Here is a 22,825-nt window from a genome sequence, read left to right as displayed (position 1 = left end):
TTGATCTACTAATACGTCCCATCTGACGTCTTCTTTTTCCAGACGCCCAGGCCTGGAGACGACTGCTGGGGTCAAGGCCAGAGGAGACTATAGAACACAGCAGAGTAGTTTAACTTCTATTTGAGTGATCAATAGCCCAAAATGATTGTGATAGCAATAAATACACTTTCCTGTCCCAGAATCACTTAGGCAAGACTCTTTGGGCTCCTGTCACCTCAAGAGAGGAACGTCAGCAAAACGACAGAGTCAAGTGCCGTGGGTGTGGCCTCATGGGATCCAAGAGACTGCTTTTGGGCCCAGACTCCATCCTTGCTCTCAGGCCGAGGCTATGCCCATTGTGGTCAGAGCTCCTACCAAGCACTATGGGCAGGGAGGTGAGCATTGGGCTTACCTGGCTCCTGCCTGCAAGGCATCATGGGAGCCTGGAGAGTTCTGGCTTCATGGCTATAAGTTTAGTGGCACTGGTTGACTCCCATCACTCTCGTGTTCTTCCTCAGTCCTTGTCACCTACAAGGTTAATCCAAGGATCAAGAAATGATGTGAATTTGAGAGGGGCAGAGAGAGATTCTTGATGGTGAAGAGTCTAATGTTCCGGGAACCTACTGAGCCTCTGTCACCTGTAGATTGGTGTTGGGAACAACACCCACCATGGGCCTGCTTCTGAGAAGTGTGTAGCAAGCATGACAGGTATTCCTTACCAGTGCAAAGCCCTGTGCACACTGGGCGAACAAAGATACCACGCCCAGCTTGAGCAGTTCCTGGGCAAGATGGTTTCCACATGGGAACTCTGAGACCATGAAGGGGCAGAGTGGGGGTAGGGCTGTTGACAGACAGACAGTATTAGAAGCAAGATAGAATTCCCTTCTACTGAATCCACAGCAGAGCAAGGGGGTGTCCCTGAGTGGGTGAGGGCAGGAGGTGGCATGGAGGAGCTGTGGCTGGGCATTCTCTTAGTGCAGGGGTTTTACGTTAGGAGTCAGAATGTAAAGGTTGGATCGAAAAGCAGCAAGGTTGCAGAGGGAGGATGGAGAGGCTGACCACAGGGAAAGGGTCCTGCAGGCATGCTTCTTTGTGACTTGTATGTGTCCTAAAAGAACTGAGGCCCAGAAGGATGACAAGGTCCTCTGTACTGGGCAGTGAGTGAGAGGCAGTGGGTCTGTGGCAGCATAGTGTGTGGATGCTATGGTGGACACCACTCTGGACATCCTGGTGTCTCAAAGGCAGCTTCCAAATGCAAACTAGATCCTATGGGAATGGAAACCTCTGATTTTTTAGAACTAGAAAGGACTGCAGCTACCCAGCCCAGACTTGTCCCTGTGGAGGGAGAGCAGGCACAGAGAGGGGAGGTGAAAGACTTCAGGATCCCTGTTGAACAACCTAGGTCTACCACGTGCCTTGTAGGATTCATACGACAGTATCCAACTTTGGGATGACATCAGTGAGACTCTAGCCACCAAAGGTTCTCACTGTGGGGCAGGGACTGGTTGACTCACAGCCTGAGGACGCGCCTGCCAGAGGTTGCCTGCACCTAGGGCTCCTTGTTGCTCTCCCCTCAGGCTCCTGGAACAGAAGCCCATTTCTGACTACACAACGTGAGTCAGTAGTGACTTGAATTTGTGTGTTTTTCTCTTGGCCCCACACCCACAGATCTGGGCAGGAACTCTGAGCCAGCAATGGAAGAGAGAGAGTCCACCCTGGGCTGAACAACCCAGAATAGGGTGTTAGACAGGACTGACTGAGGAAATCCCCAGGGGAACTGGAGTCAGCAGTTGGAGGTCCCGCCTTCCCCTGGTGCATATAAAAGAACCTGGAGTCTGAGGCACCCTCAGCATCTGCAGCCTCCACTGAGCAGTTCTCTCTTCTCCCTGCTCACTTGCCCACACTCTCCAGTTCCTCAGCATGGCCACCTGCAGCCGCCAGTTCACCTCCTCCAGCTCCATGAAGGGCTCCTGTGGCATCGGTGGTGGCTCTAGCCGCATGTCCTCCATCCTGGCTGGAGGATCCTGCCGGGCTCCCAGCACCTGCGGGGGCATGTCAGTTACCTCCTCTCGCTTCTCCTCTGGGGGAGTCTGTGGGATTGGAGGTGGCTATGGTGGGAGCTTCAGCAGCAGCAGTTTTGGTGGAGGACTTGGTAGTGGATTTGGTGGTCGATTTGATGGATTTGGTGGTGGTTTTGGTGCTGGTCTTGGTGGTGGTCTTGGCGGTGGTATTGGTGATGGGCTCCTGGTGGGCAGTGAGAAAGTGACCATGCAGAACCTCAATGACCGCCTGGCCACCTACCTGGACAAGGTGCGTGCCCTGGAAGAGGCCAACAGAGACCTGGAGGTGAAGATCCGGGACTGGTACCAGAGGCAGCGGCCCACTGAGATCAAAGACTACAGCCCCTACTTCAAGACCATTGAGGACCTGAAGAGCAAGGTGGGTGGCTCTGGTGGATGAGAGGTTAGAACTACAGTGGCCTTTAGCAAAGACAGTTTTAGAGAGGCTAATACATAGGCAAGAAGACTAAAGACCTTTGGAGGTTAATGGTCATACTTATCCAGAGCAGGGGCTGAGGGTCCTTTAAGAACATCCATGCCTCAGGTGGACCTGGGACCCTGACTCTTAATCTCCTGGAGGATACTTTATGCTGCAAGCTTAGCTCCTTAACTCTGTGCCCAGGATAGGGGTGATGGTAGACATGAGTGCACGTGCATATAACTTGAGCTGTGTAGAGAAGTATGTAATCAGCTGTTGGAAGCTTTAGGAGCTGGCCTGCTGGGCTTGGGGTGGCTCCTTTTGCTCTTCTCTGTCCTTGAGTCGTAGGGTCTCTGGGTGATCTGACTTCGCATCTTTTCATTTTCTCTCTAGATCATTATTGCCACCCAGGAGAATGCACAGTTCACTTTGCAGATTGACAATGCCAGGCTGGCAGCTGATGACTTCAGGACCAAGTGAGCAGCCAAAATGCTGGGCAGAGGGCAGAGGGCAGAGGGCAGAGGGCAGAGGGCAGAGGGCAGAGGGCAGAGGGCAGAGGGCAGAGGCCAGGGACACAGTAGGTCCATCTTCAGCTTTGACTTCTCTCCTTCCAGGTACGAGAATGAGCTGTTCTTGCGGCAGTCCGTGGAGGGTGACATCAATGGCCTGCGCAAGGTGCTAGATGAGCTGACCCTGTCCAGAGCTGACCTGGAAATGCAGATTGAAAACCTCAGAGAAGAGCTGGCCTTCCTGAAGAAGAACCATGAGGAGGTGTGGCTCCTGCTGGGTTTGGGGATGGAGGGCTGGTGTGGTGAGTTTCCCAGGAGATGTGACCATGCTCTTGTGATCTTTCCTAGGAGATGCTTGCCTTGAGGGGTCAGACTGGTGGGGACGTCAATGTGGAGATGGACGCAGCCCCCGGTGTGGACCTCAGCCGCATTCTGAATGAGATGAGGGACCAGTATGAGCAGATGGCAGAGAAGAACCGCAGAGATGTGGAGGCCTGGTTCCTGAGAAAGGTGGGGGCCCGCTTCCTCCCTACTCCATGACTCTTGGCCAAGTAGGCTTTGGAGAGTCTCACACCTTTCCCTCTCTTCTGTCTCAGACTGAGGAGCTGAACAAAGAGGTGGCCTCTAACAGTGATCTAATCCAGAGCAACCGCAGCGAGGTGGCTGAGCTCCGCAGGGTGTTCCAGGGCCTGGAGATTGAACTGCAGTCCCAGCTCAGCATGGTATGAAGAAGGGGCCCTAGTGCAGTCCAGTAGTCCCCATCCCTCAGGAGCCACCAGGGAATGAGACTGGAAGCGCCATGGTATCCATTATAGAGATTGAGAAATTAAAGCCTGAATGTTTGGGAAACATTTTTTCCAATATGTCTCTTCTAAATACTGCTCCAGCTGGGGTCAAGATCTATGTACCTATCTCAATAATGTGCCCAGGGTTTCAGCAGAGACAGAGGTGAGCATCACCATTGATCTTCATTCCTGTTTTCTTCCCTCACAGAAAGCATCCTTGGAGAACAGCCTAGAAGAGACCAAAGGCAGATACTGTATGCAGCTGTCCCAGATCCAGGGTTTGATCAGCAGTGTGGAGGAGCAGCTGGCTCAGCTTCGCTGCGAGATGGAGCAGCAGAGCCAGGAGTACAACATCTTGTTGGATGTGAAGACAAGGCTGGAGCAGGAGATCGCCACCTACCGCCGTCTGCTGGATGGCGAGAATATCCAGTGAGTTGACCCTGAGTCCTTGCTCACAGTACCTCTGCTTCTGCTGCTCCCTGCACATCTAATGCTGCTGTTTCTTCTTCCCTCATCCCAGCAGCTCCTCCTCACAGCACTCCTCTGGACAGTCCTATTCTTCTCGAGAAGGTAAGGCTCCTGAGACCAACAGCTTGACTCTGCAGAGTCAGGGCTAAGGCCTTCCTTAAGAGTCCTAGGACTCCCTTTCCCTTCTTGGAAGCTTGCTTAGCTCCCAGAATCCACCTTACCTTTTTCTTTTTCTTTTGCAGTCTTCTCCTCATCCTCCCGCCAGCCCCGGTCCATCCTCAAGGAGCAAGGTTCAACCAGCTTCAGCCAGAGCCAAAGTCAGAGTTCCAGGGACTAATGTTTTGCCTAGAGCCTCCTCACCCACAACTGCCTCTCAAGCTGAGGGCTTGGGGCAGGACCCTGTTTTCTTTGCGCATTCCCCATCTGTCTCCCCTACCCTCTCATGGTGGTAGGCTAATAAAGCTTTTTGGTTGATGCAAACTTGTGTGATGTCTATGTTTAGCTATTGCGAGAGGAGTTGAAAGGACCTCCCAGGAACTTCTCTTGTGTCCTCAGACTTAAATAGGTGCAGTGAAAAGATTGTGTTTCAAAAGACCTTGCATAACTTTCCAGAAGTTCTCTATGGTATCACGGTGGTGGTGGGGTTTACTGTGGGTTCACCAGGAGGGATGATGTTCATGTGTGTGGATGGCCAATGTGTGAGGTCCTACAAAGCATCTTTAAGTATACTCTTCCAAAGACCTTGCAAGACAGATGAAATTAGGGCCATTTTGGGGTTGGGAACTTCTATGAATCAAGGGGTACATGTGTGTTTATTTAAGACACAGCATGTGTCATTTGAAGCTTCGCCTCAAGTCCAGTGTGTGTCTATATTCTATGCCTTTCTTTTATACCACTCCATATCACGTGCTCAGCTATTTCTCCCCTAAAGATTCCTATGTTTGACCTTCGAACTTTGTAGCTTTGTAGTTGTGCCTGGGAATGGGTCTTCTACACATAAGTGGATGTCTCTCTCTCTCTCTCTGCCTCTTTAACACACACACACACACACACACACACACACACACACGCACGCACGCACGCACGCACACGCACGCGCACACACACACACACACGCAGTGAGAGAGAGAGAGAGAGAGAGAGAGAGAGAGAGAGAGAGAGAGAGAGAGAAAGAGAGAGAGAGATTTTTGGCTTTGAAGGGAAGGAAAGTAGAGCCTTAGGGAGGAGTTTTGGTCATGGCCAGGATAAAAATCTCTCTAAGGCTGACCTTTCCCCCTCTCGTTATCCATTTCTTCCTTTGAATGGTGATATGTACCTGGGAGATATCTGCTACCAGTGTGCTCTTCCACATCTCCATTTCTCCCCATGGCTAACACCATTCCTGGAGCTTTTCTCATCCTTCTCAGAAACTGTGTACACATATCTCTTTCCATCTGTCTCTCCCATCCCAAGTTCCAGCCAGATGACCCTCTCACAAGAGCATGGTCAAAGTCATGGTCAAAGCATGAGAAATCGAGATCAGCACCCCTTACTCTTGGGCCTGTGATGGTGTGGGCCTGATATGGTTCCCTTTCCTTTTCCCACTTGGCCCTTCCCTGAGCTGCTCCCATGAGTCAACTCTTCCTGTTTAATTGCATGGTCCACACCTCTCAGGCTCGGTTCCTTTTTCCTGGATGCCTTCCAGAATTTAAAAGGGAAAAAAGATTTATGTACATATAGTAGCATAATGTATGTGTGTGTGTGTGTTTCTGTGTATCAGTATGAGTGTGTGTGTAGTATGTGTTGGTATGAGTGTGTGTGCATGTGTTGGTATGTGTGTATGAGTCCATGTGCATATGTGTCAGTATGTGTTCATGTGTGTGGTGTGTGGTGTATGTGTATGTGTATGTGTGCATATGTGTCGGTGTGTGTTTGTGTGTATGTATGTGTGTGTATGTGTATGAGTGTGTTGATATGACCCGTAGCTTGGCAATTGGAGCTGGGTTTGAGGCTCTGTCTCCTTTCATGGTGTTAAATCTTGGGCAAACATTTCACTTCCTGTAGTTGGGGTTTGGTAGCCTATGGTAATCAAATTTGTAATACTAGGGTAGAAAGATCTGGGGTTAGACATGAATTCCAGGCACATTAATACATCAACAGATTGGTTCCATGCAGCAGTAGACAATTAATTACTCAAATTGATTCTGGTAGCAGCAGCAGCAGCAGCAGTCAATACCTGCCATAATATTCTGGGCTCCTGAATGAAATACACACATAGCCTTTATATTTTGATAAGCCTTAAACAACTCAATGGCTGGGATACTTCCTAACTTCCATGTGGCTAAACCACCTCCCTCTGATATTCCCACGTTTGTGCTGACTAAAATCTATATTCCTTCTTTGCAGCCCAGGACCTAGTCAGGCAGCCCTCTTGGGCCGCTCTCCCCTGGCTTCTCCATGGTGGCTATGTGCTCTTTCCCATACCTTCTCAGCCATGCTGTCTTTCCTGGCCTACTCCCAGCATGGGGTAGATCACCTTCTTCTTTCTTCCTTCCTTCTTCTGTCCATTGCCCAGGAATACTAAAACCCTGCCTCTGTCTGCCAGCTCAGCTATTGTCTGCTGGCAACTTTATTTACCAATCAAAACCAACTGGGGTCAGGGTCCCTCAGTGTCTTGTGTGCAGATGTGCAAATTCTTGTGCAATTTTGGGTACCCAAATTAACACAATATAAGCAGCATTAGACCAAACCCACAACATTTCCCCTTATTGTCCAATTAAAAAGGCTCGTTTCTCTCAGATATAATTGAACATAGTTATAACTCTTGTGCAAATTATAAGGTATGATATACACTTATGTTTAGTCCATATTAGCCAATTTATTTTATTTTATTTTTTTTCAGGTAGACAGCCAATTTTTTTTTAATCGGGGGAATGGGTCTCTAGGGGGTAGGCCTAGGCCCTCACTGCACAGCTTGTTCATTGGCACTGCCTCCAGAATCCTGTGGCTTCATCACATCTGGAAGCTTTGGAGGGCTGGAGAAGGGCTTGATGCAGAGAGCTTCGAAGGTGCCATCTGCTCAGAAGGCCAGGCCCACCGTGGCTGGGGCCTGTGGCCGTGGTGTCTGGCTAGTGAAGCCACACTCGCCCAGAGTTTTGCCATCCTCAAGGAGCTGGTCATCCTTGTAAAGCCGCTGCTCCTCTGGCGGCCGCTTGAGGATGCCCTAGATGATGCGCTTCAGTTCGAACACGGTGCTCGACTCCTTGGCGTCCGTAAAGATGGTGGTCTTGTGGCGCCGGATCATGAGAAACACGTCCATCCCAGCGGCTGCTCCATATTCGCCAATTTAGATAGATTACTCTCTTTTCTATCCTAACTTAAAGAATTTACAATTCTATACCTGAATTATATTTTAACTTGCATTACCCTCTGAAAACCATCCTTTCAAATCTAGATCATCTTCCTTAATGCTGAACACCTTGTTTGTATATGAGACTATAACTAGTCTTCAACCTGGTCAGAGATCCAAGAATGAATTAAGTGTTACCTGACTATATAGGAAGTAGAAAAATCATAGTTTCCAAAACATATACAATTTGTAGAACAGCTGACTGCCTAGACAGTCTTCTATATTCCTCATAACAGTGTTGGAGCATCTGTCTTCAGCCTTCTGTCCCATAGCCATCTGACAGACCTTAAGTGAAGCAGGAAATATGAAGGCTTAGCTTACATTGTCTTGGCAGAGCTAAGCTGTTGACTATCCTGCATCTTGTGTCCTTTCCTGGACAGTACTTTTTGTCTGCAGATGAATTAGGGAAATTCTTGCCCAGTGGCTACCTTGCCACAACTGGAGCAACTCCATATGGAGGTAATGATGCTCAATATCCTCTTTGAAGTGTGAAGGTGGTACAGTCAGGAGCAGACATGTCTCCTAGTCAAAAGATTTATAAATAATGAAATGATTTTAAATACCATATTTTATGGATCTCTGATGCTTTTGAAGACTATCTATCTATATATAGTATATCTGAATGGCTAAACTGGGACTACTCTTAGTACTTATTTGAATAATATTGGAACCATTTTATTACAATTAAATCAGAATAAAAAATTGTCATGAGTTTACTCCCCGACCTTAACTTGCATTACTTAATCATCCTAAACAGTTTGTAATTGCAGTTATAAAGGACTGGGCTTAAGCCTTGTATTCCTAAATGAGTTACAGAGGCGCAATGCCTATTTAAGAGTATCAAAATTTATACCAATGAAAACCTTAAACCTGTATCAATATTTAAATTCTGTACCAGTGTAAGAAAATATAACTTCAATTCTCAATCAAAATGTGAAGATTCCTACCAATGTAAGATTATGGCTATAAAATATTTCATTTATGAGTAAATTTAGTGATCTATTCCCATATATCTAATATCTTATAATATTACTCTATTCTAATTTTTTTCTTTCCAACCCCTTCCCTTTACCTAAGAAAGAAAGGATAGAGAAGACAAAAGGTCACCAACCCAGCTCAGTTAGTTTACAGGTACTCCAGGGCAGGAGTGAGGATTAAAAAGAAAAGAGACAATTAGGCAACATTGCAGCATGACCCCAGCCAGTTGTGAGGCTGAGGTAGGTTTATTTTTTTCCAGTCTGCTTTTATAACATTTTAATTACATGCAGATAATAAGGTCAAGCAATACAATAAAGCACAGAGAGTCAAGGAACAAGCAAGGCAATAAACAAAGTCCCATGATCACTCCTGTGATCACCGTTTCTAAGGGCTTATTAGGATGACCAAGATATTTGAGCCTTCTTCCTTCAGCTTCCTTCTTCCTTCAGCTTTCTTCTTCCTGAAGCCTACTTCTTTCTTCTAGCCTAAAATCAGATTCCTGCCTGAACTTACTTCCCTGTTCTAGCCTAAAATTAGATTCCTGCCTGAATTTACTTCCTTGTCCTGGCCCAATGTCAGATTCCTGCCAAATGGCTCCAAAAGCTCTCCACATCTCCCCACTTTTTATTCATACACAAGACTGTGCCTGTCTTAGGTCATTCTGACAAGAATGTCTTCCTTACTGGTCATGGAATGAGCATTATCAAAAGCAATGCTATTCTGTCTTAGGTTGCTAAGGCACTGTGCAGAACTTATCCATCATTGGCTGGCAGCCTGTTAAATTAATAACTCTGTCTGGGGGTTAATTTTTAGTTTCAAGCCATGTGTTTTGGCTGCCAACATGTTGATGTTGTTAAAGACAGGTTTTATCACAATGGGCAGAAATAAATATATTCTCAGGACAAGAAGGGCTAGCATGATTAAGCTATAAATGCCATGCTTGAAGCTTGACCAAGATGGAAATACTGACCTTAGGCCACAAATTATTTTATCAGCTGTATGTGCAGCATTAAAGCTCAGCAGAGCAGCTTTCTTTAAATTCATAATCTCACTATGCAAAGTTAAAACATCTAGAGAGGTGTTAGAATTATGCCAAATATACTGCAAGTGCCTTTGAACTTTTCCCCAATTATAGTGACCATCATTGTAAATTTTAGAAGTAACACAAATCCATTGGCATTTAGCATGACATTTGAGATGGCTCCTTACTCTTAGACCCTGGACCTCCTATCCAATAATTTGAATAGTATCATATAGAGTGTCAATCTATTGTTTCAAACACATATCTAGGTCCTCTTGAATACTCAAAACATTAGTAACATTTTTTGCTAAATGATTAACAAAAGTAGCCGTTGTAACTTGTGTCAAAGTAATTGCCAAAGCAGTGGTACTAGCTCTTAATGTAATTAAACTATATCAGCAACACTCAAGCCTACTACCCTCTTGTTTCTGTTTAAAGCCTGACTCAGGACTTCCAGTACTTGCAAAAAAGCTGTTGATAGACCACCATAACAGACATGCCAGGTTTCAATACACTAAAACAATTAGAAAGTATACAATTAGCTGGGTGGTGGTGTCACACGTCTTTAATCCCAGCACTTGGGAGGCAGAGCCTGGTGGATTTCTGAATTCAAGACCAGCCTGGTCTACAAAGTGAGTTCCAGGACAGCCAGGGCTACACAGAGAAACCTGTGTCAAAACCAAAACAAACCAAACCAAAACCGAAACCAAAACCGAAACCAAAACCAAAACCAAAACCAAAACCAAAACCAAAACCAAAACCAAAACCAAAACCAAAACCAACCAACCAAACAAACACAATGTAGAAAGTGTACAATCAATACAACTTATATTAAATATTGTAGAACAAAATTTTAACATGACCAATTAATAAAAGATTAGGAGCCCTAGCGTATACATTAACACTGTTCCAACTCCAGATCCTGTCTCAATTTTATCCACTGCAAATGTAACTTCATATAAGGCAGTGGTCAACTTTCAAATACGTCTCTGAAACTGTCCAGAACCAGCGTTCCAAATGAAGACTGTTATTTCCAATATTGGATTGATTTCTAGAGCAGCCTATGACTGAGTCAGAATAACTGATCATATTAAAGGGAAGAGAGGAGTTATTAAAACTTCTCTTTTTGATTCTCTGCCCCACAAGTTCTAAAGTCTTGAGGCAAGGCAGCTTGTCCCATCTGGGATATAGGCAAGCAAAGGTAGGTCAGGAACGTATGTCCAATACAGCTTCCCAGTCACCATTGTCAGGCACTCAGCAAGCTCACAGCTCAGTATCATTCTTTGTCCCAGCATCAGCATATCTCACCAATCACTCTGGCAGCTAGCATGTTCCTTCAGCATCCTGCAGAAAAAACTTTCCCATATTAAATACCTGATCAGGACCATGCCATGTGCCAGTATGTGGATCCTTCCATTTCACCTAGGCATAAGTATGCCTAGTTGTAGGGTGGCATAGACACTCAGAGAGTTCCTTGGCATCCAAATGTTTTAAAAATTTCAGTAACTGTTTCTGAACACCTTGTCCTTGAGGGTTATAAGGAATCCCAGTAATATAGGTAATATTAAATTGTCAACAAAACATCTCAAATGGTTGACTGTAATCGTCAGTTCCATTATCTGTTTTAATCTGACTTGGAACACCAAACATAGAAAAACAATGTAGGCAATGCCTAATTACATATTTAGTTGCTTCTCCTGTTATTGCAGTTGCAATTAGAAAGCCTGAAAACGTGTCAGTAGACACATGTACATATTTTAATTTTCCAAAAATCAGAAATATGAGTAACATCCATTTGCCATAATTGATTAGGGATAAGTCCTTGAGGAGTAACACCATTATGTAGTACAGAAAGAAATTGAGGACATTCAGGACAAGTCTTTACAATTTGACCTGCACATTCTCTAGAAATGCCAAATTGATGTCTCAAGCTATTACTATTTTGATGATGTAAAGAATGAGATTGTTTGGCTAATTGTTCCATGTGTAGGGCCTATAATCATCCAGGCATACAAATTTGCTCTGCCATGCCCTGACCAAGGAGTCCAGGCAATCCAGTATGAGCTCTTAAATGTCCTACAAAATGAGGAACAGTACATTCTCTTAAATTTAGTTGTATTTGAATAATCACAAAATTTGAGAATTGGCAGTATCAAAAAAGGACCAGTTTAAAGTAACTGCAAACCATGAGCTATATATTGGCTATCAGTATACAAATTAAAAGTTGAAATTTTCAACATTTCAAAAACAGCAGCTACAGCATGTAGTTCAATTATTTGTGCTGAAGCAGGGGGGAACTCAAGAGAATGAATATGTGATCCAATCATATATGCTGCTTTCCCATTAGATGAGCCATCTGTAAATACAGTAAGCCCATTTTCTATGGGCTGTATGTATAAATTTACAGGAAATACAAAAGAATGCACAGAGGCAAATTGTTAATAACTAGTCTTTTGGATAATGATTACCAATTTTGCCTGAAAAGTTTGTACATGCAATAGGACAAATCTCAGTATTCTCCAATAACCAATTTAATTGCTGTTTGGAATAATAAATATTTCATTAGGTTCTTTCCCAAAATACTTTCTTGATTCTATTCTACAATTCTGTATTTATACAGCAACAGCTTCATAATTGGGTGTTAAAACTTTACTTGGAGATGAAGAAAGATGAATCTACATTAATGGTCCCTTTTGCCAAAGGACTGTAGTGGGCATGTGAATTGTAGCAACGATGAAAACAGCCAACAATTGATTATAGATTATATAATGTATCTGTTGCTGACTAATAGTTTCCTCTACCCTTTTTAAAGCTATTTGTATCCCTCTTGAGAATTTCAAACAGATTTAAGTTCTTCTGTGTGGTAAGCTTAAGATGAGGAGCCAATTAATATCTCCTAACAACTTTTGAAAATCATTTAAAGTAAGTAAATTGTTTTATTTGAATTTTCTATGCCACAATTTGTTTACTATATAACTTATGTTCCAAATATTGAAAAAGATATTGCCTTTGAATCTTTTCTGGAACAACCACTCCTTGAAAATTTTAAAGCTTGTTGTATAAGAGCAAAGGTTTGAAGTAAAACTCCTTCAGAGGTATCAGCTAATAAAATATCCATATAATGAATAATATACACTGAAAGACTCAAAAGTCCTAACTTCCTGTATTGAAGCAGTGACAAATTTTTGACATAATGTAGGGCTTCCATGAGGCAAAACTTCCCAACGACATTGCTTCATGGGTTCTTTAAAATTACAAGGTTACTGAAAGCAAACCCTTTACAATCACCAGAATGCAAAGGAATAGTATAAGAGCAATCCTCTGAACCCATAAGAATTCTGTAAGAATTTCCTAGAATGGCAGCCTGAGTAGGCAAGCCAGGATGCTATGCCCCCACAAGTTCCATAGCCTCATGAACCCTTCACAGACCCTGCAACAATCTCTACCTGCCAGATTTTTTTCTTAATTACAAATATGTATGAGTTAGAATCCTGAGCCTGTCTCTCTAAAACCACCAAGTGAATCACCCAGGTTACAAAGTTTGGCTGCCAATTCCTGCACACGAACACATGATGGTGCAGCCTTCAATATGTCAAAGAGACACTGCCCTAGATCCTATCTTTTATAAGTCTCATCTCTAGGATAAGAATGACACAAAATATTATCCCAATTTAGAGGTATCTTTAGAGACCTGTTTCCCTGGGTTGACTCATGCCACGTGCTGCTGTTCTGAATTACTCCAACCCTGAGTTACCAGTTTTAAGCCAACTTTCTGTTACCAATGTTACAAATTTTTAATCATACCCAATAACTTATAAGTAAATAATCTATAACCAAGACATGCAGAACATATTTATACTTTTAAAATCAGTCAGAAACAAAAATGAAGTGGCCACACACATCTTCTATATTTAGTCTGAACAAAATTCTTACTTTTTCTAGCTATAATTTCAAGAAGGGAGCACCCTGCCACTGCTGAACCCAATAAATATAGTCATTGAGATTTTTCTAGGAAAACCAACCATCAGCTTACTTGCCATAGAAGCCAAGAAACTGCTGGCCCCTTTAAGAGCAGCTTTTACAGACATTCAGCTCCTGGCAGGACTTCTCCAGCTATGCTAGACTCCTAGCTACAGGTGCAGGGTTCCAAAGGCCAATTGAGACTGCTTCTTTTGTTTGTTTTTGTTTTTAAAATGAGTTAAAACTAAATCAAGGGGTGAATGACCAGCAGATAAAGTTTTAACCATTTTTTTCTTTTGAACATGAAACACAGATCAACATTCAAACAACTCAATGGAAACTCAGACATACATTGACAGACATGGACAGACTGGTGCACAAAAGACAGACAATAGACAAAGAGGGAAGAGAACTAGATGTCCCAAAGGGACCCAGATATCTTGCCTAAGGGACCCAGAACCAGAACTAAGCATTCCTCCAGTAGGAGCCAGAGAGGAGGCAGGACATCTCCTGACCTCCTGTCCCTAGGAGAGCTCTGAAACAGCTTATGTTCATTTTCCTGCTCTTTCACTAAGGCAAGCCTGATAGACTGCTCTTCTCAAACCTATTCTGTCTCATGTCTAGGGTGTAAACTACCTCTAATCAGGGTCCAAAGACTAAAAGCATCTATGAGAATTATCTTCGCTTCTGTAGATTTTAGCATAACTCTAAACACACACACACAACATACTTTCCCAGTACCATGTCCTCCTACCATGTTTATTCACCGCTGGCCCAAATCTTTTTTACTTTCCGTCACATGCATGTACTTCCTGTGGTGTCCTTCACTGTACCCTGATTACTGGAACTCCAACATTGAGGTGTCATTTAACCAAGCCAGCTCAGTCAATCAACAGGTTATCCAGTGCAGGAGTGAGGATTAAAAAGAAAAAAAAAAGACCATTAGACAACATTGCAGCATGACCCCAGACAGTTCTGAGGCTGAGGCAGGTTTATTTTTTTCACAATCTGCTTTTATACCATTTTAATTACGTGCAAGTAATAAGGCCAAGTGGTACAATAAATATAAATAGTCAAGGAACAAGCAAGGCAATAAACAAAGTCTCATGGTCACTGTTTCTAAGGGCTTATCAGGATGACCAAAATATCCAAGCCTTCTTCCTTGTCCTAGCCCAAAGTCATATTTATGCCTGAAGCCTATTTCTCTTTGTTCTAGCCTAAAATTAGATTCCTGTCTGAACTTACTTCCTTGTCCTGGCCCAATGTCAGATTCCTGTCAAGTGGCCCTAAAAGCTCTCCACAGAAAGGAAAGACAAAAATCCCCAAGTCTAAGCTCTCTGTTTAGCTTCCTACCTGTCCAAAATTATTACTATTTCAAAACTGTCTCTTAAAATGGCAACATATATATATATATATAATTTTTAAAATAATCAGCTATGCTCCCCCAAATATATATTTCAGTCTTGTTCTAATTAGGCAGGAAGTTTGCTCCAGAAGGTTCTGACTAACAGTCCTCCAAAGACAGCACAGAAGGAACATATGTGGGCCAGCTCAAGGCCCTGAAAGAGGATATAAAGATATGGGTTGTGGTTGGCTGTAGATGGGCTAGCTCAGGGCCTCCAAAACATAAAGGAGAGACAATGGGTGATAGTGGACCCTGCTATTTAGATTATATTCCAGTATTTTAAAGATAGTTTTCAGGATGGGTGGTAGTGGTGAATGACTTTAATCCCAGCACGCAGAGGCAGAGGCAGAGGCAGAGGCAGAGGCAGAGGCAGAGGCAGAGGCAGAGGCAGAGGCAGAGGCAGAGGCAGAGGCAGAGGCAGAGGCAGAGGCAGAGGCAGAGGCAGAGGCAGAGGCAGAGGCAGAGGCAGAGGCAGAGGCAGAGGCAGAGGCAGAGGCAGAGGCAGAGGCAGAGGCAGAGGCAGAGGCAGATTGGTCTCTAAATTGGAGGCTAGCCTGATCTACAGAGTGAGTTCCAGGACAGGCAGGGCTACACAGAGAAACCCTGTCTCAAAAAACAAAATGAAATGTAAAAAACCAATCCGAACAGAAACACCAAAACCAAACAGAAAGACTTAGCATTCAAGACAGCATGTGCTGATTTCTGTTGCTCTTTTCCCTCCTAAGCCTTTCACTTTTGGGGTATTTAAATCCTTAAGGATATTCTTGTGTCTTGTACATTGACTTATAAAAGACAAAATTGTTAGCAACGAGGGCTTCTGAGAAAATCACACCCCTGTTCTAGAAGTGTGTACTCTGGGAGTGGCACAAGGCTGGTGACAGCGAGGAGGAGAGAATTGAAGCCCCTTGCCTGTCAGGGTAGAGGTCACTGTTGCCAGCTCAGCTCCCCTTGTCTAAAGTGTGTGCTCCTGCTTCCTTTCTCTAATGAAACCACTCATTGCTTGATCTACTAATACGTCCCATATGAATTCTTCTTTTCTAGTAGGTCTGGAGACGACTGCTGGGACCAAGACCAGAGGAGACTATAGACCACTGCAGAGTATTTTAACCTCTAGCTGAGTGGACAACAAACAGGTCAGAATAATATGAGGTAGCAAGACGCAAACTTTCCTACCCCAGAATAACTCAGGCAAAACTCTTTGGGGCTCCTGTAAAGTCAAGAGAGGAACGACAGGACAATGACAGAGTCAAGTGCCCTGGGTGTTGCCCCATGGTATCCAAGAGACTGTTTTTCGGCCCAACTCCATCCTTCCTCTCAGGCCAAATCTATGCCCATTGTTGTAGCATGAATTATTAAAAACGCAATCCATGCTACTCTGGCAGTGCACAGGTGGGCAGGAGGGTCGGTTCTCACCTCTGCAGACTCTTTGGCCTGAAGCTCTGAAATCTGTCCTCCTGGCTCCCTAAGTTCCCATGGCAGGTTGCTGCCATGCCAGCCCCATGCTTCCAAATTCCCATGGCTCTTTGGGCTGCATTTCTTACAAACCCACACTTTGCCTCCGTACCTTTGTTTCTGTAGGCCAGTTGATTCGCCTTGTGAACCAAGAACACCACACAAACTTAGTTTAGAATCAACAGGTAACACACAGAATTAGCATCCAAATACAAACAGCACCAGGATTTTCCACAACACATTGTGGTCAGAGCTCCTACCAAGCACTATGGGCAGGTAGGTGAGAACGGACTTATTGGGCTCCTGCCTGCAAGGCACCATGGGAGTCTGGAGACTTCTGGCTTAGCGTAGCGGCACTGGTTGACTCCCACCACACTCTTGTTTTTCCTTGTTTTTCCTTAGTTCCGAGGGAAACCCAGGAGAGCTCAAGAATTGCAGAGTCCTCTGCAATTTTGCATAAGAGTCCTTTATTACGAGTCTCCACCCGGCGGATCTCAAACTTTCCCACAGGGTAGGTCAAGAGTGCGACCACGAGTTTGGATGTCTTGGCACTTATATACAGCATAGTTAGAAATTCTTTGAATGCTTAGGGTGAAGGGAAGGGATGGCGGATAAAATAAGTCATAAATCAGACACGATACCATGGTAGGGCAGAATCTCGAGGGTGAGAGAAGGATTCTCCCAGTCTAAAGATTATCATTTGTGGGGCTATCAGGAACTAGTTTTATGGCCGGCCATAACTGTTTGTGACCCCCGATTACCTTTCTTCTATGAATTAAGTGTGGGACCCTAATCTCCTTTCTCCAAGGACAGGCACCAGCTGCACCTGGTTATCTGGGAGAGTGCTAGGCTCAGTGCCACTGAAGCTGGGACTTTTGTCATTTGTCTTACTCAAGCAGGCACCTGTGGCTCCTTGAGTCCTCTTGGAGCTGTCAGGGAAGCGGGGGGGGGGGGGGGGGGGGGAGGGGGGGAGAATCCCCACATTTGCTGCAGGGGGCGGGGGAAGCAGGGGTTGGAGAAAGCAGAACTTCTGAGGGAAATCGCCAAGGCAAGCTGCAGAAGCAAGCCATTTGTGTGTCCCACTGTGCTTGCTGTAGGAGAGATCCTAGGGTCGGGGATGTGGGAGAGGGCAGAAACAAGCAGCCTATGACTTCTGAGGGAAAACACAGATGCAAGCTGCCTGCACACTGCACCATGCTTGCTGTGGGAGAGGGCTTAGGGGGACCTCTGGGGGAGAGTGCAGAAGCAAGACACCTGTGCACTTCATTCTCACCTACAAGGTTAATTCAAGGATCAAGAAATGATGTGAATATGAAAGGTGCAGAGAGATGGTGAAGAGTCTGATGTTGCTGGAGCCTACTGAGCCTCTGTCACCCGTAGATTGGTGTTGGGAAGAACACCCACTGTGGACCTGCTTCTGAGAAGTGTGTAGCAAGCATGACAGGTATTCCTTACCAGTACAAAGCCTTGTGCACACTGGACGAACAAAGACACCAAGCCCAGCCTAGGCAGTTCCTGGGCAAGATGGTTTCCACATGGGAACTCTGAGGCCCATGGAGGGGCAGAGTGGGGATAGGGCTGGTGACACACAGACAGTATTAGAAGCTAGATAGAATTCCCTCCTACTGCATCCCCAACAGACTACAGGGGGTGCCCCTGAGTAGGTGAGGGCAGGAGATGGCATGGAGGAGCTGTGGGAGGGTGCTGTATAAGGGTCTTATGTTAGGAGTCAGAATATGGAGGTTGGATCGAAAAGCAGCAAGGCTGCAGAGGGAGGATGGAGAGGCTGACCACAGGGAAAGGGTCCTGCAGGCATGCTTCTTTGTGACTTGTATGTGTCCTAAAAGAACTGAGGCCCAGAAGGATGACAAGGTCCTCTGTACTGGGCAGTGAGTGAGAGTCAGGGTAGGCCTGTGGCAGCATAGTGTGTGGATGCTATGGTGGACACCACTCTGGACATCCTGGTGTCTCAAAGGCAGCTTCCAAATTCAAACTAGATCCTATGGGAATGGAAACCTCTGATTTTTTAGAACTAGAAAGGACTGCAGCTACCCAGCCCAGACTTGTCCCTGTGGAGGGAGAGCAGGCACAGAGAGGGGAGGTGAAAGACTTCAGGATCCCTGTTGAACAACCTAGGTCTACCATGAGATATGTAGGACAGTATCACAAGACACTTTGGTATCAATGCACTCATTCCTGCCAACGAAGCTTCTCACTGTGGGGCAGGGATTGGTTAGCTTACTGCTTGTGGACATGCCTGCCAGAGGTTGCCTGCACCTAGCCCTCCCCTGGAAGAGGCCAACAGAGACCTGGAGGTGAAGATCCGGGACTGGTATCAGAGGCAGCGGCCCACTGAGATAAAAAACTACAGCCCCTACTTCAAGACCATTGAGGACCTGAAGAGCAAGGAGGGTGGCTCTGGTGGATGAGAGGTTAGAACTACAGTGGCAAAGACAGTTTTAGAGAGGCTAATACATAGGTAAGAAGACTAAAGACCTTTGGAGGTTAATGGTCATAGTTATCCAGAGCAGGGGCTGAGGGTCCTTTAAGAACATCCATGCCTCAGGTGGACCTGGGACCCTGACTCTTAATCTCCTGGAGGATACTTTATGCTGTAAGCTTAGCTCCTTAACTCTGGGCTCAGGATAGGGTGCTGCAGATGGACCTCAATTGGGTCCTCCTCTGCAGGAAAACAGGGTTCCAGTACAGGTGGGCAAGGAGTTGGTGAGAAGGGGGTGACAGACAGATGTGGACACAAGGGAGTGTGCTGTATCTGAATGTAATGTCAAATTGAGCATCAAACTTTTTATATAGAAGAAAATAGGGAAGTTAGGTGACACATTGGCAAGGTACAGTGAGGTTACTGGATGCTTAATGACTCTTACACAATACAGAGGAATGCAAACACAAAGACAGGCAGGAACTGGGCAATAAAATTACTGAGACAAAGTCAGCTCTATCTAATCTAAGGTCAGTTATATTCTTAAAAGCCAGGTGTGAGGTCTTTACACATGGGTTTTCATACCCAAGTCATGGTTCTAATTAGGGAGTTCCCCTCTAGCTAACCTTCTCATGAATAATGCAATACTCTAAAACCATAGCCCAATCTACTTCCTAAAGCATTGTAAATTCCTGTATATGGGAGCGACTTGGCTTTTATTCTAAGTGATAGTGTGGGGGGACTTTCTACTAATAAGTAGTGTAGTCTGCCATACATAACTATAAGAATTCTAAATTTACTTTGCTAAGCTTGCCCTGAGATTTCTAACTCTATGTAATAGATAGTAATGCCTGACTTCTTTCACTATCTCTCTTACAATACTAGAGGCAATTCTGAATGTCACTGAATAGACAACATTCTTACTGAATTCCAAGCCCATGGTTGGCTCAAGGACTAACTAGGGCATTGGTTAAGGCCAGGAAGCGAAGTTCAATTTTGCTTAGGTATTTGGCAAGTTGTTGCTTGGAGGCACCTTTAATAAAACAATACTGAAAGAAAGCACACACATCCATTAGCAAGGACAAGTTTGGAACATTCGTTATACAGGATGCCACGGTTCCAGGAGACTAAGTTTCTGTAAATATTTTGCCTCGGGTCTGCGTCCAGGCTTCTGGCCTGTCACGTGTGACACTACTAGAGTGGATGTAGCAATAGGGGTGATGGTAGACATGAGTGCACGCCCATATAACCTGAGCTGTGTAGAGAAGTATGTAATCAGCTGTCGGAAGCTTTAGGAGCTGGCCTGCTGGGCTTGGGGTGGCTCCAATTGCTCCCCTCTGTCCTACCTTGAGTCGTAGGGTTCTGGGTGATCTGACTTCGAATCTTTTAATTTTCAATTTCTAGATCATTATTGCCACCTAGGAGAATGCACAGTCCACTTTGCAGATCAACAATGCCAGGCTGGCAGCTGATGCCTTCAGAACCAAGTGAGCAACCAGAATGCTGGGCAGAGGGCAGAGGGCAGAGGGCAGAGGGCAGAGGGCAGAGGGCAGAGGGCAGGGACAAAGTAGGTCCATCTTCAGCTTTGACTTCTCTCCTCCCAGGTATGAGAATGAGCTGTTCTTGTGGCATACCGTGGAGGGTGACATCAATGGCCTGCGCAAGGTGCTAGATGACCTGACCCTGTCCAGAGCTGATCTGGAGATACAGATTGAAAGCCTCAGAGAAGAGCTGGCCTTCCTGAAGAAGAACTATGAGGAGGTGTGGCTCCTGCTGGGTTTGGGGATGGAGGGCTGGTGTGGTGAGTTTCCCAGGAGAGGTGACCATGCTCTTGTGATCTTTCCTAGGAGATGCTTGCCTTGAGGGGTCAGACTGGTGGGGACGTCAATGTGGAGATGGACGCAGCCCCCGGTGTGGACCTCAGCCGCATTCTGAATGAGATGAGGGACCAGTATGAGCAGATGGCAGAGAAGAACCGCAGAGATGTGGAGGCCTGGTTCCTGAGAAAGGTGGGGGCCCGCTTCTTCCCTACTCCATGACTTCTGGCCAGGTAGGCTTTGGAGAGTCTCACACCTTTCCCTCTCTTCTGTCTCAGACTGAGGAGCTGAACAAAGAGGTGGCCTCTAACAGTGATCTAATCCAGAGCAACCGCAGCGAGGTGGCTGAGCTCCGCAGGGTGTTCCAGGGCCTGGAGATTGAACTGCAGTCCCAGCTCAGCATGGTATGAAGAAGGGGCCCTAGTGCAGTCCAGTAGTCCCCATCCCTCAGGAGCCACCAGGGAATGAGACTGGAAGCGCCATGGTATCCATTATAGAGATTGAGAAATTAAAGGCTGAATGTTGGGGAAACATTTTCCCAATATGTTTCTTCTAAATACTGCTCCAGCTGGGGTCAAGATCTATGTACCTATCTCAATAATGTGCCCAGGGTTTCAGTAGAGACAGAGGTGAGCATCACCATTGATCTTCATTCCCGTTTTCTTCCCTCACAGAAAGCATCCTTGGAGAACAGCCTAGAAGAGACCAAAGGCAGATACTGTATGCAGCTGTCCCAGATCCAGGGTTTGATCAGCAGTGTGGAGGAGCAGCTGGCTCAGCTTCGCTGTGAGATGTAGCAGCAGAGCCAGGAGTACAACATCTTGTTGGATGTGAAGACAAGGCTGGAGCAGGAGATTGCCACCTACCGCCGTCTGCTGGATGGCGAGAATATCCAGTGAGTTGGTCCTGAGTCCTTGCTCACAGTTCCTTTGCTGCTCCCTGCACATCTAATGCTGCTGTTTCTTCTTCCCTCATCCAGCAGCTCCTCCTCACAGCACTCCTCTGGACAGTCCTATTCTTCTTGAGAAGGTAAGGCTCTTGGAGCCAACAGCTTGACTCTGCAGTCAGGGCTAAGGCCTTCCTTCCTGAGTCCTAGGACTCCCTTCCCCTGATTGGCAGCTTTCTTAGCTCCTAGAATCCATTTCACCTTTTTGTTTTTCTCTTTTGCAGTCTTCTCCTCATCCTCCCGCCAGCCCCGGTCCATCCTCAAGGAACAAGGCTGAATCAGCTTCAGCCAGAGTCAAAGCCAGAGTTTCAGAAACTAATCTGTTTTGCCTAGAGCCTCCTGACCCACACCTTCCTCTCAAGCTGAGGGCTTGGGGCAGGACCCTGCTTTCTTTGCCTAGTCCCCATCTGTCTCCCCTACCCTCTCATGGTGGTAGACTAATAAACCTTTTTGGTTGATGCAAATTTGTGTGATCTCCCTGTTTAGCTATTGCGAGAGGAGTTAGTGAGACCTCCAGGACCTTCTCTTGGGTCCTCAGACTTAAAAAGGTGCAGTGAAAAGAATCTTTTTCAAAAGAGCTTGCATAACTTTCCAGAAGTTCTCTATGGTGGGGTGGTGGTGGTGGAGTTTACTGTGGGTACAGCAGAAGGGATGATATTCATGTGTGTGGATGGCCAGTGTGTGAGATCCTACAAGAATCTTTAAGTATCCTCTTCTAAGGACCCTGCAAGCAGATGAAATTAGGGCCCTTTTGGTTTTGGGAACTTCTAGGAATCAAGGGGTACATGTGCTTTCATTTAAGACACAGCAAGTGTCATTTGAAGTTTTCCCTCAGGTCCACTGTGGCCTTTCTTTTAATACCACTCCATTCCATGTGTCCAGCTATTTCTCCCATAAAGACTCCTATGTTTGACCTCTGAACTTTGCAGTTGTGCTTGGGAATGCCTCTTCTACACAGATTGAACTTCTCTCTCACACATGAACACTCACACACATACACAGATCTTGGAATTGAAGGGAAGGTGGGTTGAACGTTTGGATGGAGTCATGGTCTTGGCCAGGATAAAAATCTCTCCTAGGCTGTCCTTCCTCTCCTTATCCATCCTTCGTCTAAATGCTGATACGTACCTGGGAGAGGAGTTGAAGGCACCTTCCAGGAACTCCTCTTTGTTCCTCAGACTTAAAGAGGTGCAGAGAAC

General features: G+C 45.6%; 1 protein-coding gene and 2 pseudogenes across 2 annotated transcripts; 2 read left to right on the top strand and 1 right to left on the bottom strand.

Moving 5' to 3' along the window:
• The first annotated feature begins 1,887 nt into the window (after window positions 1-1,887).
• Window positions 1,888-4,699, top strand: Krt16 (keratin 16). Of its 2 annotated transcripts, none has more exons than NM_008470.1 (8): window positions 1,888-2,418; window positions 2,851-2,933; window positions 3,072-3,228; window positions 3,315-3,476; window positions 3,563-3,688; window positions 3,960-4,180; window positions 4,275-4,321; window positions 4,462-4,699. In NM_008470.1, the coding sequence occupies exons 1-8, from the start codon at window positions 1,900-1,902 to the stop codon at window positions 4,554-4,556; spliced, it is 1,410 nt and encodes a 469-aa protein (NP_032496.1). In that variant the 5' UTR covers window positions 1,888-1,899; the 3' UTR covers window positions 4,557-4,699. The 2 variants fall into 2 exon arrangements, with proteins under 2 accessions (NP_032496.1, NP_001300887.1); NM_001313958.1 differs by having other exon boundaries at window positions 4,272-4,321.
• Window positions 7,097-7,530, bottom strand: Gm11598 (predicted gene 11598; annotated as a pseudogene).
• On the top strand, window positions 18,706-22,090 carry Gm11597 (predicted gene 11597; annotated as a pseudogene).

The sequence above is a fragment of the Mus musculus genome, chromosome 11, assembly GCF_000001635.26.
Source record: "Mus musculus strain C57BL/6J chromosome 11, GRCm38.p6 C57BL/6J".
Taxonomy (NCBI): domain Eukaryota; kingdom Metazoa; phylum Chordata; class Mammalia; order Rodentia; family Muridae; genus Mus; species Mus musculus.
This window is presented reverse-complemented; position numbering and strand designations above follow the sequence as displayed.

Excerpts from the sequence above, each read along its gene's own strand:
- Krt16 (NM_001313958.1), top strand. The coding sequence starts at position 1,900 with ATGGCCACCTGCAGCCGCCAGTTCACCTCCTCCAGCTCCATGAAGGGC. Across the intron at positions 2,419-2,850 it reads TTGAGGACCTGAAGAGCAAG|ATCATTATTGCCACCCAGGA; the intron begins GTGGGTGGCTCT and ends TTTTCTCTCTAG. Across the intron at positions 3,477-3,562 it reads AGGCCTGGTTCCTGAGAAAG|ACTGAGGAGCTGAACAAAGA; the intron begins GTGGGGGCCCGC and ends CTTCTGTCTCAG.